Raw genomic sequence first — 17,396 nt, 5'->3', positions numbered from 1 at the left:
TTGTAGAAATGTAAAATTATCAAATATCAGTGGAAAAGAAAAAGGGCTTCAATATTTACCATCATTTTTTTCTACAATTAAAGACAGATGATTGATCTGTTTTAATATTTACTGTTATACTTTTTTGTAGAGTGGGGAATTTGTGGAGAAAGAAAAGTTATATAACAATGCCAGATATTTGTTGCTGATTTTAGCTATATGTATACCATATGTACTGACATTGGTATTCAGTATCTTGAAGACATTGTTTGGAAATCTTGCTGTCCCAAGCAAGGGTACTATCATTATGGTAAGCTGTCAATACTTTAAAGGAAATCTGTCTCAAAGGTATTTCCTAACTTTCACTTAAAGGGGGTATATAACACCTATAGGAGTTAATATAACCCATCATAAGAATTTAAGGCTGTATTGCAACATTCTTGTCTATCCGTTTGTTCAACTTATACTTCTGTGGATTTTAGAAAAAAATGATAATTTTCAGATCAAGGAGATACTCATCTCTGATTTTATGATCATACAGGCACCTACTTCTTGTTTACCATGGTCAATACTTTTAATAACAAGTGGGTATGCCTTACTAGTCAACATATAAAACGTTCAGGGTTTTTATGTGTTGTCTAGAGAAATTATAATAGTTAGACTCTAAAAACAAATAGGACAAAGTATAAGTAACACATTGTACACAATCTACACATATACCAAACTGTTAAGATATGCATATTCAATGACATGAAAGAATGATATACTTGTACATATTTTGAGATTTTGAAGAACTATAGTTTTATTGATATTTTAGGTAACATTTATGGAATGTGCTCACTCTGTGGGATTGAGTTACCTAGTCTTCAAATATTTAGGAGAAATGCATTCAGCTCGTGGGATCATGGTATTGAGTGCAACATGTATTTTGCCTAGCATTCTGAAACCTTTTTTTGCCAAAGATGATTCTACCCACAGAGGAGGTTGCAGGACTTTCAAGAGAATCCTAGGATTTGCAGCAGATTTGATGGCAATTATAGCACAGATATCAGTTATACCTGTCGTCATCAATAATGGCTTTCTATTAGAAATACAGGAACCATCCAAAGATTGGGAGACTGTACTTGAAGTTGTATTTTGTTTGCTTCTTTGTTCATTTTCATGGTGGGAAAATTTTATGGATGATCGAGCATTTGGTTCCAGTCGAAGTCTCCTACAGCAGTTTGTGCTGAAGATAAAATTTGATTTACAAGAAAGTCGACCAATTGTTACAACTGTAACATCATTATTCAAAATAGGTATTACCATAGCAATGGCTTATGTTCTACGTGATGATAGAAATATGGATGTATCTGCAGCGATGTCCACCCTCACTGATGACAGATATGAGAATGTTTTACCAGAAACTACGTATGGTCATTACAACTACATTAAAGATTACACATCTATAATATGTTTAACAATTGGATCATATCTGGCTTACTACATTTCTTACACAATATGTAGACTTAAGATGCAAGTTGTGTCATTTTCAATAGCAGCCTTATTGTCCACTCCAGTTGCTGTAGGACTTGTAGTTCTTGACTGTGAATATCGTATCTTAGATCCCTTCACAAAGGAAGAGTTATATTGTCAGCCTGAAAATGCTACAAAGTCATATGGGGAACAACACTGGTACCATTTCCTACTAGGATTGCTTTGGTTGATGTCAGCTTACTGGATAGCAAAATATATCTGGTTCCCTAAACAAGAAAGATTGGCAAAGATTGATAGGTATGCTTATTTTTCTATTGATATTTTTGTGGATTATGTATTGTTTATGTTATCTGTTTTGAAAAATGGTCCTGACAAAATTTTCCTTGAATTAAGGTAAAATGTATTTTAAAAATGTTTTTTCTCCCTAAAAATTGAATACTGTTAGATTTTATCAATAAAATTGAGAATGGAAATAGTATGCTGAAAAATAGATAGTAACAGCATTAATAATTGGAAGAAGACATTCAATTTATATGATTTGTTTATAAAAAAAAACTTTGGCATTGCACAAGGTCATGTTTTTCTCTGACTGTTTATTATGTCTTTACACTAAATCCATTGGATGTTGGATGTGTACGGATTGATAATTAAGTCTTAGATGCATGATTTTTTTTATTACTTGTTAGTGGCTTTGAACTGACTGTGAGTACTCTTAGGTCTGTACCTAGTGTATTTTTGTCGGGATGTACAAGAACCTGGCCACGTCCACTTGTATTTTTGTCCATCTGATGAGTTAAGCCTTTTTCAACTGATTTTTATAGTTCATTCTTATGTTGTACTGTTAAACCACTGTCCCAGGTTAGGGGAGGGTTGGGATCACGCTAACATGTTTAACATGCCACATTTGATATGTATGTGTCTGTCCCAAGTCAGGAGCCTGTAATTCAGTGGTTGTCGTTTGTCAATGTGTTACATATTTGTTTTTGTTCATTTTTTGATTCATAAATAATGCTGTTAGTTTTCTCTTTTGAATTGTTTTACATTGTCATTTGGGGCCTTTTATAACTGACTATGCTGTATGGGCTTTGTTCATTTTTGAAGGTGTAGGGTGACCTATAATTGTTAATTTCTGTGTCATTTTGGTCTCTTGTAGAGAGTTGTCTCATTGGCAATCATACCACATCTTCTTTTTTTTATATTTAACAACAGATTATAAATAGATTTTCATGAAATTGTTATTCAAATGGCTTTTATCAAATAACACACTTGTGTAATTATTTATAATATTTTACAGATTATTTGTAAACCCATTGTACTGCAGTATTTTGTTAGAACAACATCTAATTATGAACAGAAGACGACACAACAAAAGAATTAGAAGAGAGTTTGAAGGTGAAAAGGAACTTTACAGGTGAATATTTTAACTTTCTGTAAAACTTTAGAAAGTTTTCTATTGAATAACTTTTTTTCTTTTTTTCAATTACAGGGGAAAAATAATGGCTCTTACCATGAAATCTAATTCATTATTTATAATTTTTTATGTCTCAAGGGTAAAAGCTGTTTTATTTATTAATAGGTTAAGCAATGATGATTCAAAACATACAGGCACTGATAGATCAAAAATGAAGAAGATACCTCCAATGATATATGCTTGTGCCACAATGTGGCACGAAAACAGATTAGAAATGGTGCAAATATTAAAGTCTTTATATAGGTATGCTATTAAATAATATATGAAACTGCGCCTTGGTTGTATTAAATAATATCATATATAAGATATTTTACAGTCTTAAAATTATTTTTCTCATCAAATTAAAGGTACGCTAATGTAGTTTATCATATATGTTGAATTCTTTAAATGAGTGAGTGAAAAAATTATAGAAAAAATAATTGTTTCCATATAAAAAAGAAGATGTGGTATGATTGCCAATGAGACAACTCTCTACAAGAGACCAAAATGACACAGAAATTAACAACTATAGGTCACCGTAGGCCTTCAACATTGAGCAAAGCCCATACCACATAGTCAACTATAAAAGGTTATGAAAAGGAGTTATATGTTATACATTGTATATCCTATGTTATATTGTATGTTCAGAGTTGATATGGACCAGTTTATAAGAAAACAGGCTGTTGATTTGTTCAGAGAACAACACCCAGATGAAGCAGAAAATCTAGATCCAGAAGACTTTGAATATTATGAATTTCAAGGTTTGATTTTTAAACATTAAAGAACTTGAATTTCAAAATTTACTTTAAATTTCTTCACAGATGTTTAATGTAGGATCTTATATTTAATATTTTATTGCCAAAATTATGAAAAATTTGTTTTTGACTTTACTAAGATTTTTTTTTTGTTTGTTAATATCCAAAAATGAGGATTGTTGCCAAGTATGAAACATTAAGAATAAATAGATAAAAAAGACACATACATCAATCTTACATGTGGCCAATTTAATTTTTAAACATGCATATACAATTATAAGAAGATTTCTCTAATTCTACAATTTATCCATTTCTGCACCCATTGCATAAAAAAATTTAATCAACGTGTGGTTCGTTTGATCTCAGCTCTTCATTGGTTAAAATCCGATTATGACGTCAAATTTTCTTGTTTTCCTTTGAATTTCCTATTGTTACGGCATGAAAAAAGGCGACCATGCCTGATGACATCACATAGAAAGAACACCTTTTTTTGCAGATCAGTCGCAAATGAAGGAATAAGTTTGCCTACATATTGTTAGAAAATCATTAGAGAAACAGATTCCACCACCACATCTCATGTAATACGATATTTATCCACTCTCAACAGTTAAATTTTAAATATTTAAAATGCTCGGCTTTAAATTTGAAAATTTAACTGTCTCGAGTGGATAAATATTGTATCACACTCGATCCAGTGGTAGAATCTATATATATAATATGATGACCAATGATAAACTTACCAGAGACCCTATGATGTAAATGGTTAGCAACTTAAGATCACTGTACAACCTTAAACAATGAGCATAAGCCATACTGTATACTATCAAACTTAAAAAGCCCCAAAATTACAAACGTAGATCATTTAAAATGAGAAGATTTATAATACAAAACAAAAGGAAAACAACCATGATTTACAGCAATAACAAATACCCACGGAATAACAGGTTCCTCACTTGGGACAGACACATACAATGTCGTAACAGCACAACATATTAAAGAGAAAACTACAAGAAATAAGTCTACATTAATTGTTTTTTTCCTTTCTTGCTTTTGAGCAAATTTTGTGATATATTTATTGTGGTTAGCTTTAAATAATTTAGTTGTGAATATTATATCTATTATATTTTTAAATGTATTTTTTAATGGAATGGACTTGAGCACGCTTATATTTTTGATTCAAATTAATTTCCTATCTAAATCCCCACTTTTAGCACATATTCTATTTGATGATGCGTTTGAATTTGATGAAGAAGAAGATAGAGTGCCAAACGCCTTTGTGAAACTGTTTATGGAGGTGATGCAGGAAGCTGCAAAGTAAGTACACAGTTTGACTTGAAAAATAAATTAAATTTCAATCTAGATTTAGTTTAAATATTTTACTGTAGAAAGTAAATGCATACCACTACTCAGATACCATATCAATGAAGCCTAAATAATGATTCTGTAGGAAATAGAAATGTTAAAACCACTGAATTTCAAAATTTTGGAGGAAGAAAAATGGTGTGCATATTATACACAACTGCATACTTTACACTGCTACATACGGTATAAATATTGTAATTGTTAGTTTCCAACACTCTAGCATCTTTCTCTCAAAGATTTCATTCTTTAATAGATGATGACTCCAAAACATCCTTTTTGGAAGACAGTTGCTTTAATTCAAACTTTTATCAAATTTTATAGTGCCATCCATCATAAGCAGATCAAACTGGCTACTCCTATGAAGATCCCCTCCCCATATGGTGCACAGCTTGTTTTTGATCTTCCTGGGGAAAACATGATGTATGTCCATCTCAAAGATAAGAACAAAATACGACACAGGAAAAGATGGTCACAGGTATGTAAGATAAAGATATTTACAGATTATATGTATGTTTTTATGCCTTGCAACTGAAAGTTGGGGTGCATATTGTTCTACCCCTGTCCGTTCGTCCTTCCATCCATCCTTCCATATGTCCGTCTCATTATGTGTATATAGTTATTCCGCATAACTTCTCCAACAGTTTGAATCCTAGGAAGTTTTCTATTTGTTGTCTGTTTGTACATATATTAAAGAAGTGCATGGGGTCAGGGATTTGATTTTTGGTAATTGTTGCTCTTTTGAGAGATACAGTTAACTCTCGTTGTCTCGAACTTGGTTAACTCGAAATTTCGGATGAGTCGAAGTTTTCACGTGGTCCCGAACTTTGTTCCATATAAATGTATGTAATTCGACTCCTGATGAGTCAAAATTGGATGAGTCGAAATTTCCGTTGAGTCAAACTAAATTTATGATCCCAAGGTTAACAAAAGCATTAAAAATTCATTATTTATCTCTAACTAGTACACATATGTCAAAACATGACCTCTGGCATTTAAATGAATTGAAGAGTTAATGTGACAATACACATGTAATTAATTTTTCAGTCACTGACCACTGTATTGATTTATGACATGCTATTTCCACGAGTGTTTGCCTAAGATTATCTTTTATAGAATTTTTATAAATAATTAGTGACGCATTGTTAATGTTCATGAAAAAGTATTTGAAATGTTTACAAAACAATTAATTGTGATTTACACTAATGAGCTTGGTGTATAAAGTAAGGATTATGACTTCCGTTGATGATCACCTAAAAAATACTCAATCGGCGTCTTTAATCTTGTTGTATTTTCTTTTGATAAGAGTGAGATAAAACAAAATGAAGAGGAATCTAAATTTTCTAAAGTTTCTTGTATCCGAGAATAAATAATTTTGTCAACTATAAATGACCTGAATAACGGAACTATCGATTGGAAATTACTCTCTCAGATAAAAGCCATAGGAAAAGGTTGTAACTGAAACAATTGAAAAAGTAAAAATAAGTTATTATAATAATGAAAGACCTTGACATTCAAGTACATCGATCTGATACCAGAATATCGATCCCCTTCCAATATTCACCCGGATTTATTTTAGCTTTACAAAGCTAAGCAAGAGTTGTGTCCCTTGTTCTGTCAAACTTCCGGTTTTCGTTTGAGTCGAACTATGTGCATCTTGAAATATTTCTCTGGTCAGGCTGACTTCGAGATAACGAGAGTCGACTGTAGTTGAACATTGTAATATTTTTGACTTTTTACTTTTATAAGAGGTCTGCTCCCATGTTCAACTTTGTGTATTTTAAAAAAAACCTTCCATTTGCGGGGGCATTATTTGTGTCTCCTAGACACAATAATATCTGGAAGAAAGTCTTAACATTGACTTTGTTATAATACAGTAACTTCAAAGTGGAGTTTTGAGGCATCACTTTGTCTAGTTGGTAAATAAAATTAAGCACATAAAACAATACTCCATTTTTTTAATAAGATTTGGATAGTCAAATATTTTGCCTCGAGCATCACTGGGATATCGTATTATTAAAGATAAGATATAAAGTTTGCTGTTATTGTAGGTTATGTATATGTACTATTTGCTGGGATATCGTATTATTAAAGAGTGTCAAGAGAGGGTACTTGGTGCCTTAGCAGATAATAAAATCAGTGAACTAGCCACATGGGATTACAATAATGCACCTGGCAGAGTTGGCAAGAGTCAGATCTTCAATATATTAGATGATGAAGTGTTGTATAGGGTAAGGATACAATTGTTTTCCTCTGAGTTCAGTATTTTTGTGATTTTACTTTTAACCATATTTAAAATTACTGAAAAATTTGATAAATATTATCTATTCCAGTTTATTATATGAATAGAAGCTTATGTCCTTAAAAAGTTATATAGTAATATTCCATGAATATAAATCTGAAATTAAATTGGGGAGGTCCCGAATTGAAGGTAATTCTATTTTTTTTCTTTCTAGAGGTCCTTAAAGATTTTTTGAGGACCTTTATTATACTCTACCTCAAAGAAAGTACATGGGGTGTTTATAAAATGATGCATTTGTCTGCCCATTTTAGTCAATCTGTCACAACTTTGGTTTTCAGATGGCAATGAAAGTATCACTTGATGACCAAATTAAATATTTTGAAATTTAAAAAAAAAATGTAATGGTCCATGAAACATAATGTTATAGCATCTTAATGCTTGTGAAGGTAAAAGGTCTACCATGTAGTAAAGAAGGAAAATAAAGAAACTGAAGAAGGCCATTGACAGAAATGTCTTAAAGAATTATTCAGTACTATTTGAAACAAGAATTTAACGGATTTTGACATTAGCAGAATGTGACTGGTTGAAAATTCGTTTTTATTAGGTGCTGACTCATCAGTATAGTTGTATGGGATTTAGTGTAATGTTTAGACCAATGGGAAGCTCAGTAGTAATGTTATATTGAATGTGATACAAGTTTTACTATGAGTCATCAGTTTTATTCTGTCAAACTGTTATATTAAAAACCCTGGTATTAATTGATGGTGAAAGTTTTGCGTAATAAATATGAACCTTCCTTTCAGGCAGAGAATACCTTTATCCTTGCTTTAGATGGAGATGTGGATTTTACACCTAAAGCTGTCAGACTACTGGTGGATAGAATGCAGAAAAATGAAGAACTAGGTGCTGCATGTGGACGTATTCATCCTATAGGGAAAGGTTACTAGTCAACAATAATTTAACTTTGTGTGGTTACTGCTGTATTAAGATTTTCACCATATTGGATATCTCCATATTATCTACTAAGGTCTATAAATTTCTGGACTACTTACATAAGTCTTTTGGATAGAAAGCATGTAACCTATATGAATCAAGAGAATCAATAATAACAACATATAGATGTGTGACTCATTTCATAGAAAATCTAACAAGAAAAAATTGTTGTTAGTCATGAAAAATTCATTGTAACATATGTTGAATTATATTCTTGAGATTTTTTTCTGTGAAAATGGCCCCTGCTTGTTATTCTAGCAAAACCTGATGCCAAATATTGTGAACTAGTTCACATTTGTGTTTAGGGCTAGCAGATCCTGCCTTTGGGTTTGGGATTTTTTCAGTGTGTTGAAGACCCATTGGGCCATTTTCACCCTTTGATTGAGTTTTGTTGTTGACACATTCCCTATTTCCATTCTCAATTTTAATAAATAAACACCCATACAATCTGGCAACTAACACAAGGTTATTGCTGCATGCCGTTGAAAGTATGTAGTATGTCTCCTTATGAAAATATGAGAGTTATAGTACGACAGACCTGCATTCGTTTTTATGCTCAAGATGCGGCAGGGGGAGCATTAAGTGTTACCCTTGTCTATACCTCTTTAAATCTGAACATATGTATGTCCAAAAATTAGTTTCCTTTCTCTTCCAGTCTCATTGGCTTTAGTTTGCCTCAATCAAATGTTATAAAACTTATATATAATGCTTAGTACCATAAAACACAAATCAAGTTGGTGTTTAGGTGGTGTCACTTGTACAGTTCTCTAGTTATGTCCCTTTATAACTCTATACTCACATGGACACATTCTCCATTTATTTAGAATTTAGGCTTTTGGGTAATGAACCATTAATTTTTTATTGAATACATCTTTTTTCAGGGCCCATGGTATGGTACCAAAAATTTGAGTATGCTGTTGCTCATTGGTTACAGAAATCAACAGAGCATGTCCTTGGCTGTGTGCTGTGTAGTCCTGGATGCTTTAGTTTGTTTCGAGGTTCTGCTCTAATGGATGACAATATCATGAGAAAGTATACCATCAAACCAACAGAGGCTTCACATCATCTTATGTATGATCAAGGTATGGAACTTCATATCTGTTAAAACACACATCTGCCAGAACAATCTCTTTACCATTACAACTGAAAAGAGCTGAATAATTTATCTGTGAAAATATGTTGGTTTACAGTATTCGATTTCTAAACTTGTAAATTGTTTATGAAAACTTACATTTTTTATCTTTTTAATTAAGGTGAAGACAGGTGGCTTTGTACTTTACTGTTACAACAAGGATATAGAGTAGATTATGCTGCTGCTTCAGATGCCTATACTTATGCACCCGAAGGATTTGGAGAATTCTTCAACCAACGTAGACGCTGGATGCCTTCAACCATTGCTAATATTATGGACTTGCTGGCTGATGCAAGTAATACTGTGTCTATAAACAACAACATCAGTTGGCTATACATGTTTTATCAAGGTTGGTATGTTTAATAAAGGCAATAATAGTATACCCCATATCACAATCAATTAAGTAAAAAACAAATCTAGGTTACAAACCAAAACTGAGGGAAACACATTAACTATAAGATGAAAACAACAGAAACACTGAACTGCTACAAACACCAACATACATAGAAACAGACTTTTTGATAACAACTGCCATATTCCTGACTTGGTACAGGGCATTTAAAAAAAAATGGTGTGTTGAACCTGATTTTATGGCTAGCTTAACCTCCCACTTGTATGGCATTGTTAAAAATACCAAAAACAAGATACTGTCAATTAACAAAAGTATTTGATTTTTTTAATAATTTTACAATTAAGTTAGAATTAAAAAAAAAAACTAAATGATAGAATTATACCAGTAAGATTAAATATGAGACAACACATGTAATGTATAAACAACTGTTCATAATGATATGAAATTTTTAAGATTATACCTTAAACTATGATTTTGACTGAGATAGTGTAAAACCAGTACAATTTCTCCAGTTAAAGATTTTAGTCAAAGTAATTAAATTAAGGTATCATTAACTTGTACACATGGTTCCTCATATTGACAAAAAATATCATATGGAATAAATAAAGGAGCTACATTTCCACACTTAGGTGTTCTACAAATACTTTCTCTTGTTTAAGATGTCTTAGGAGGTGTATAATAATGACAGTATTATATAATTTATTACTTTTCAGGTGCATTAATGGTGTCAACTTTAATTGGACCTTCCACTGTTATAATGATGATTGCTGGGTCCTATTTAACTGTGTTTAAATTGGACCTTCTGACATCCTATGCCATAGCCCTTACACCAGCATTTGTTTACACCATACTTTGCTTCACAGTGAAACCAAAATACCAGATCATGGTAGCAGAAATCCTAAGTGCGGTCTATTCCTTTATAATGATGGTGGTATTTGTTGGGTGTATAATTACAGCTGTCAGGGAAAGTCCTTTTCATCCAAGTGTTATCTTTTTATGCGCAATGGTTTTCATTTTCTTGTTTGCTGCTGTCTTACATCCCTGGGAATTCAGCTGTATCATATACGGAGCTCTCTACTTCCTGTGTGTGCCCAGTGGATTTTTACTTCTTGTCATTTACTCTCTGGTTAACATGAACATAGTTTCTTGGGGAACCAGAGAAGTTCCCAAAAAGAAAACAAAGGCAGAGAAAGAGGAAGAGGAGAAAAAAAGGAAAGAAAAAGAGGAAAAAAAGAAACAGGGTTGGTTTAGTCGATTCATGCCAAAGTTTCAGTTACAAGATCTAAAAGGATTGATGGACATTACCAGAAAGGAAGACAAAAGTGTTGTTCTTTTAGAACAGATGAACAAAAATATGGAAATGTTTATGAAGTTACAAGGTAAGGGTGGATCTGTACTAGAAGAAGTCAAAGTGGATGAAATAAAACCTCCAAAACAAAGAAAATCTGTCTCATTTGCTGGTGGTTTGTCAGATACTGACTCAGATGAAGAAGAGAAAGAAAAACGAACAAAAGAAGATGAATATATTTATCAAAAAGAGAAAAAACAAAGAAATGATCTCAAAAATCCCAAATGGTTAGAGCTTAAAGAATTTCAAGTTGGACACACAATGCAGATGAATAAAGAGGAAATAGATTTCTGGCATAGTTTTATCAAAAAGTAAGTTTTTTTGGGGGTAGCGTTTTTTTTACTGAGTCACCTTTTTTTTTCGCTCAAACAAATTATATGACATTTTTACACTAAATCCATTGGATGTTGGATGTGTACTGATTGATAATTTAAGTACTCTCAGATCTGTACTTAGTGTCATTTTGTTGTTGGGATGTACAAGTACATGGCCACTTCTACTTGTAATTGTTATATTTGTATTTTTATCCATCTGATGAGTTAAGCCTTTTTCAACTGATTTTTATAGTTCGTTCTTATGTTGTACTGTTATACCACTGTCCCAAGTTAGGGGAGAGTCATGATCCCGCTTACATGTTAAACCCCACCACATTCTGTAAACATGGGCCTATCCCAAGTCAGGAGCCTGTAATTCAGTGTTTGTTGTTTGTTTATGTGTTACATTTGTTTATCGTTCATTTTTATACGCCCATTTATGGTATACTGTTGTCCTTCCGTCCCTCTATCCGTCCCTCTTCAACATGTGGGACATTAATTCAAAAACGCTTAAACCAATATACATAATACTTAGGTGAATTTTTAATATCTATTGATGTGAGCTCTTTTTAATTTTTTAGAAATTTCAAATTTACCGTTTCTGAGTTTCGGGGTTTTATTCATGAAAAAAGGGGGGATTTTCCAGTTTTCGGACAATAACTTAAGAATGCTTTCATGAACTTGCAAGGAATATTGGTGAATTGTTCATATCTATTGCCATGAGCTCCTTTTTCATTTTTCACTGGCGTCAACATGATGATCGTAACTGCAATTACGATCATCCCAATATGGCGGACTCAAATGTAGGGATATTTTAGAAGGCTGATTTCTCCACTTTAACAGCTTATTTTCATATTTGTTTTATATCAAGAAAAATCTTTATAAGCATTGCCATTGAATGTGTTTTTCATAAATTATAGAAAAACAACCAGAAGAACGAAAATCGAGATTCAAAAAATTACGATGAGGATCGTAACTTCGTCTATAGATGATCGTAACTTTGACTTGTTTTTATAAAACGATGATCGTAACTCATATTTATGAATTTTTTTTTCACTCAATGAACACCCTATTAAGCAGTCACGATAAAAAAAATTGTGATTTTAAAATTAAACAAAGAATATTAATGAAAACCGCTATTCTAAAAAGAAATGACATAAGGGGATTAGCAGACTTATATGCAAATGTCCACAATATTATTTTCTTATGAGTAATTTAGTTAATATTCAAAATGGATTTACGTTGATATAAATATCATTCTCATGATACAGTTTAAGAATACAGGCCAAAACTTTTACTGAATAAAGTAAAGGAAGGCATGAAGTTGCATTATTTTGATGACTTTCTAACAGTTTTAAATTGTTGCCTGGCCTTGTTTTTTTCTTAATCAAACTACGACTACAGAGGCGGACTTAGAGGGAGGGTCAAGGTGCTCACATCACCTTTTTGTTGGGACAATTTTGTTGATTGTATAGGGAATCAATGAAGAATGACTAGCGGGCCTACTCTTAGGTAGCAAGTCCCCCATCCCTTTATGAAAATCTCTGAATACGCCACTGGACCACTGTTGCCTATATTTACCATGGGTTGGCTATTTATATAAAGAAGGACAAGTTAAAATAGATGGTATACATGTTCATATAAGATTTTTCAAGCTACAAATCCTTACATTTCTACGGTATATAACATGTGTTATTGAAGTTAGTCGAAGAAGTTGTGTTAAGCCAAACATATCAATAAGGGATCTACCACTTGATTTTTATAAGGGGGGGATGAAATTTGGCCGAAAAGGCAGGACAGGAGATTCGAGTAAAAAAAGGCTGGATGAACATCTTGGCCAAACAAAAAGGCAAGATGACAATTTATGTTAAAATAATCAGGATGAAAAAAGCAGGACCGAATAGAGTAAAAATAGAAACGCAGGATAGAGATTTCAACATAAAAAATGCAGGACAAAATTATTCATCCTAGCCCTCCCCCAAATAAAAATCAAATAGTAGCTCCCTTTATTGACGGTTTCATTGGTTTTTAGCTCACGTGACCCGAAGGGCCAAAGTGAGCTTATGCCATCACTTGGCGTCCGTCGTCGTCCGTCGTCTGTCGTCGTCTGTCGTCGTAAACTATTTCAAGAATCTTCTCCTCTGAAACTACTAGGCCAAATACTTCCAAACTTTAACTGAATGATCCTTAAGGTATCTACTTTATAAATTATATCCGAAGTTTTGATCTATCAACAAACATGGTCGCCATTGCTAAAAATAGAACATAGGGCTCAAATGCAGTTTTTGGCTTATAATTCAAAAACCTAAGCATTTAGAGCAAATCTGACGTGGGGTAAAATTGATTATCAGGTCAAGATCTATCTGCCCTGAAATTTTCAGATGAATCGGACAACCCGTTGTTGGGTTGCTGCCCCTGAATTGGAAATTTTAAGGAAATTTTGCTGTTTTTGGTTATTATCATGAATATTATTATAGGTAGAGATAAACTGTAAACAGCAAAAATGTTCAGCAAAGTAAGACCTAAAAATAAGTCACATGACTGAAATGGTCAGTTGACCCCTTTAGGAGTTATTGCCCTTTATAGTCAATTTTTAACCATTTTTAGCTCACCTGGCCTAAAAGGCCATGTGAGCTTTTCTCATCACTTGGCGTCCGTCGTCGTCGTCGTTAACAATTTTTCAAACATCTTCTTCTCTGAAACTACTGAATGGATTTGAATGAAACTTAAAATTGTTCCTTAGATTATCCTGCACAAAGTGTGTGCTTCGATTTTTGATCCGTCAAAAAACATGGCCGCCCTTACTTTAAATAGAACATAGGGGTCAAATGCAGTTTTTGGCTTATATCTCAAAAACGAAAGCATTTAGAGCAAATCTGACAGGGGTAAAAATGTTCTTTAGGTCAAGATCTATCAGCCCTGAAATTTTCAGACGAATCAAACAAACCATTGTTGGGTTGCTGCCACTTAATTGGTAATTTTAAGGAAATTTTGCAGTTTTTGGTCATTATCTTGAATATCATTATAGATAAAGATAAACTGTAAATAGCAAACATGATCAGCAAAGTAAGATCTACAAATAAGTTAAATATGACCAAAATTGTCAATTGACCCCTTAAGGGGTTATTGTCCTTTAATGACAATTTTTTCACAATTTGTTCATCATATTTGCTAACTTTAAAAAATCTTCTCCTCTAAAACTACTCAACCAAATTCAACCAAACTTCAACTGAATGATCAGTAGGGTGTATAAAATAAAGTTTGTGTTTTATTTTCTATTTTGTCTAAAAACATGGCCGTCATGGCTAAAAATAGAACACAGGGTAAAATGCAGTTTTTCGCTTATATCTAAAAAACTCCAGCATTTAGAGCAAATAAGACTAGAAGTTAAAATATTTATTAGGTCAAGGTCTACCTGTCCTGAAATTTTCAATTTGCAATTTGCAAAAAAATAATTTGTTGTGCTACTTCCAAAAAATAGAAAATATTCTGACCAGAAAAAAAACCATGTCCCCCTACAAGTTAAATGGTCCATGCCTAACTGTTATTAATGAAATCATTTAACTGTTTTGCTGTTTCAGGTAGGAGTTTCAAAATGTATTGTCTGACCAATTTAGAACATATTCACACTTTCAAATGACCTTACAAAATTATCCTTTCCCGTTGTAATATTCAAACCTAAATAAGAGTTCACTTTTTATAATGAACTTAGCTGTACATGTTTGCCTGGCATGGTTCAATATGTTCAATAAGGCATTGTTTACCAGGTGAGCGATTCAGGCTCTTGAGAGCCTCTTGTTCATAAATCTTAGTTATCTTTTACAAAAATCTTCTCCTCTGAAACTACTGGGCCAAATTGAACTAAACTTGGCCACAACCATCATTGGGGTATCTAGTTTGAAAATTGTGTCCGGTGACCTGGCCAACCAACCAAAATGGCCGCCATGGCTAAAAATAGAACATAGGGGTAAAATGCAGTTTTTGGCTTATAACTCAAAAACCAAAGCATTTAGAGCAAATCTGACATGGGGTTAAATTGTTTATCAGGTCAAGATCTATCTGCCCTGAAATTTTCAGATGAATTGGACAACCCATTGTTGGGTTGCTGCCCCTGAATTGGTAATTTTAAGGAAATTTTGCTGTTTTGGTTATTATCTTGAATATTATTATAGATAGAGATAAACTGTAAACAACAAAAATGTTCAGCAAAGTTAGATTTACAAATAAGTCAACATGACCGAAATGGTCAGTTGACCCCTTTAGGAGTTATTGCCCTTTATAGTCAATTTTTAACCATTTTTCGTAAATCTTAGTAATCTTTTACAAAAATCTTCTCCTCTGAAACTACTGGGCCAAATTAATCCAAACTTGGCCACAATCATCTTTTGGGTATCTAGTTTAAAAAAATGTGTCGGGTGACCCGGCCATCCAAACAAGATGGCTGCCACGGCTAAAAGTAGAACATAGGAGTAAAATGTCAAAAAACAAAGCATTAAGATCAAATCTGACTGTGGTTGAATTGTTTATCAGGTCAAAATCTATCTGCCCTGAAATATTCAGATGGATCGGACGACACGTTGCTAGGTTGCTGCCCCTGAATTGGTAATTTTAAGGAAATTTTGCAGTTTTTAATTTGTTAATGACGACAGACGACGACGGACGCCGTTTCCTTTTAGGAAAGGTGAGCTTTTCTCATCACTTGGCGTCCGTCGTCGTCGTCTGTCGTCATTAACAATTTTTCAAACATCTTCTCCTCTGAAACTACTGAATGAATTTGGATGAAACTTAGCAAGATTGTTCCTTAGATTATCCTGCACAAAGTTAGTGCTTCGATTTTTGATCCGTCAAAAAACATGGCCACCGTTACTTAAAATAGAACATAGGGGTCAAATGCAGTTTTTGGCTTATATCTCAAAAACTAAAGCATTTAAAGCAAATCTGACATGGGGTAAAAATGTTCATTAGGTCAAGATCTATCAGCCCTGAAATTTTCAGATGAATCAAACAACCCATTGTTGGGTTGCTGCCACTTAATTGGTAATTTTAAGGAAATTTTGCAGTTTTTGGTCATTATCTTGAATATTATTATAGATAAAGATAAACTGTAAACAGTAAAAATGATCAGCAAGTAAGATCTACAAATAAGTTAATATGATCAAAATTGTCAATTGACCCCTTAAGGGGTTATTGTCCTTTAATGACAATTTTTCACAATTTGTTCATCATATTTGATAACTTTAAAAAATCTTCTCCTCTAAAACTACTCAACCAAATTCAACCAAACTTCATTTGAATGATCAGTAGGGTGTATAAAATAAAGTTTGTGTTTTATTTTCTATTTCGTCAAAAAACATGGCCAAAGGCATTGTTTACCAGGTGAGCGATTCAGGCTCTTGAGAGCCTCTTGTTTTTTCATTCAACAGATATATTTACACTTATTAATGCTTTATGTTTTCAACCTCTCCTTTGAAAATTGTAAATCTGTTGATAAAAGAAACCATAAAGTCTGAAGTCCACAAAAAATACCAGATCCTCAAAAGGTACTATTGTCCCTATAAAGTGTAGGGGAAAAAAATGAAAAAAAATATCCAATTTTAACAAACTGGTCATTAATATTAACTGTCCAATACCTTATTTATATAAAATATATGAAATCAATATAAAGTTGTTAACCCCCAATGCAATTTAATATTGAACTAGATAAAAAAATAAATACGAAATCTCGCGAAGTCATAACCATTTGTGCATTTCCTCATTATTATCACAATATCAACTGATAACGTGCATTTTTTCGCATACTAGACAGCTTTATTTGTCCTTATTTATCAGAAAATGCTTTGTTGGAACAGACAGTTACGATCATCTTAAGTAAAAGTTACTATCATCGTTGATAAAATAAATAAAAGTTACGATCATCATCATGATTTTTTGTATCTCGATTTTCGTTTTCTTATTGTTGCTTTTCCATCCAGTCCGAAAAAATATTTCAATGGCAA

At 32.7% G+C, this 17,396-nt stretch overlaps 1 protein-coding gene across 1 annotated transcript in view; it reads left to right on the top strand.

The window, feature by feature from the left end:
• Positions 1 to 17,396, top strand: part of LOC143064363 (chitin synthase chs-2-like) — an 82,007-nt gene that overhangs the window by 52,212 nt on the left and 12,399 nt on the right. The window contains exons 21-32 of the mRNA XM_076237137.1: positions 131 to 289; positions 797 to 1,752; positions 2,750 to 2,866; positions 3,032 to 3,169; positions 3,554 to 3,666; positions 4,872 to 4,974; positions 5,344 to 5,497; positions 7,071 to 7,250; positions 8,065 to 8,200; positions 9,136 to 9,336; positions 9,508 to 9,735; positions 10,452 to 11,397. Of these exons, the coding sequence (XP_076093252.1) occupies positions 131 to 289; positions 797 to 1,752; positions 2,750 to 2,866; positions 3,032 to 3,169; positions 3,554 to 3,666; positions 4,872 to 4,974; positions 5,344 to 5,497; positions 7,071 to 7,250; positions 8,065 to 8,200; positions 9,136 to 9,336; positions 9,508 to 9,735; positions 10,452 to 11,397 (3,431 nt within the window). The remainder of the gene's footprint in view (positions 1 to 130; positions 290 to 796; positions 1,753 to 2,749; positions 2,867 to 3,031; positions 3,170 to 3,553; positions 3,667 to 4,871; positions 4,975 to 5,343; positions 5,498 to 7,070; positions 7,251 to 8,064; positions 8,201 to 9,135; positions 9,337 to 9,507; positions 9,736 to 10,451; positions 11,398 to 17,396) is intronic.

Source organism: Mytilus galloprovincialis, chromosome 2 (genome assembly GCF_965363235.1).
Source record: "Mytilus galloprovincialis chromosome 2, xbMytGall1.hap1.1, whole genome shotgun sequence".
NCBI classification, from domain to species: domain Eukaryota; kingdom Metazoa; phylum Mollusca; class Bivalvia; order Mytilida; family Mytilidae; genus Mytilus; species Mytilus galloprovincialis.
This window is presented reverse-complemented; position numbering and strand designations above follow the sequence as displayed.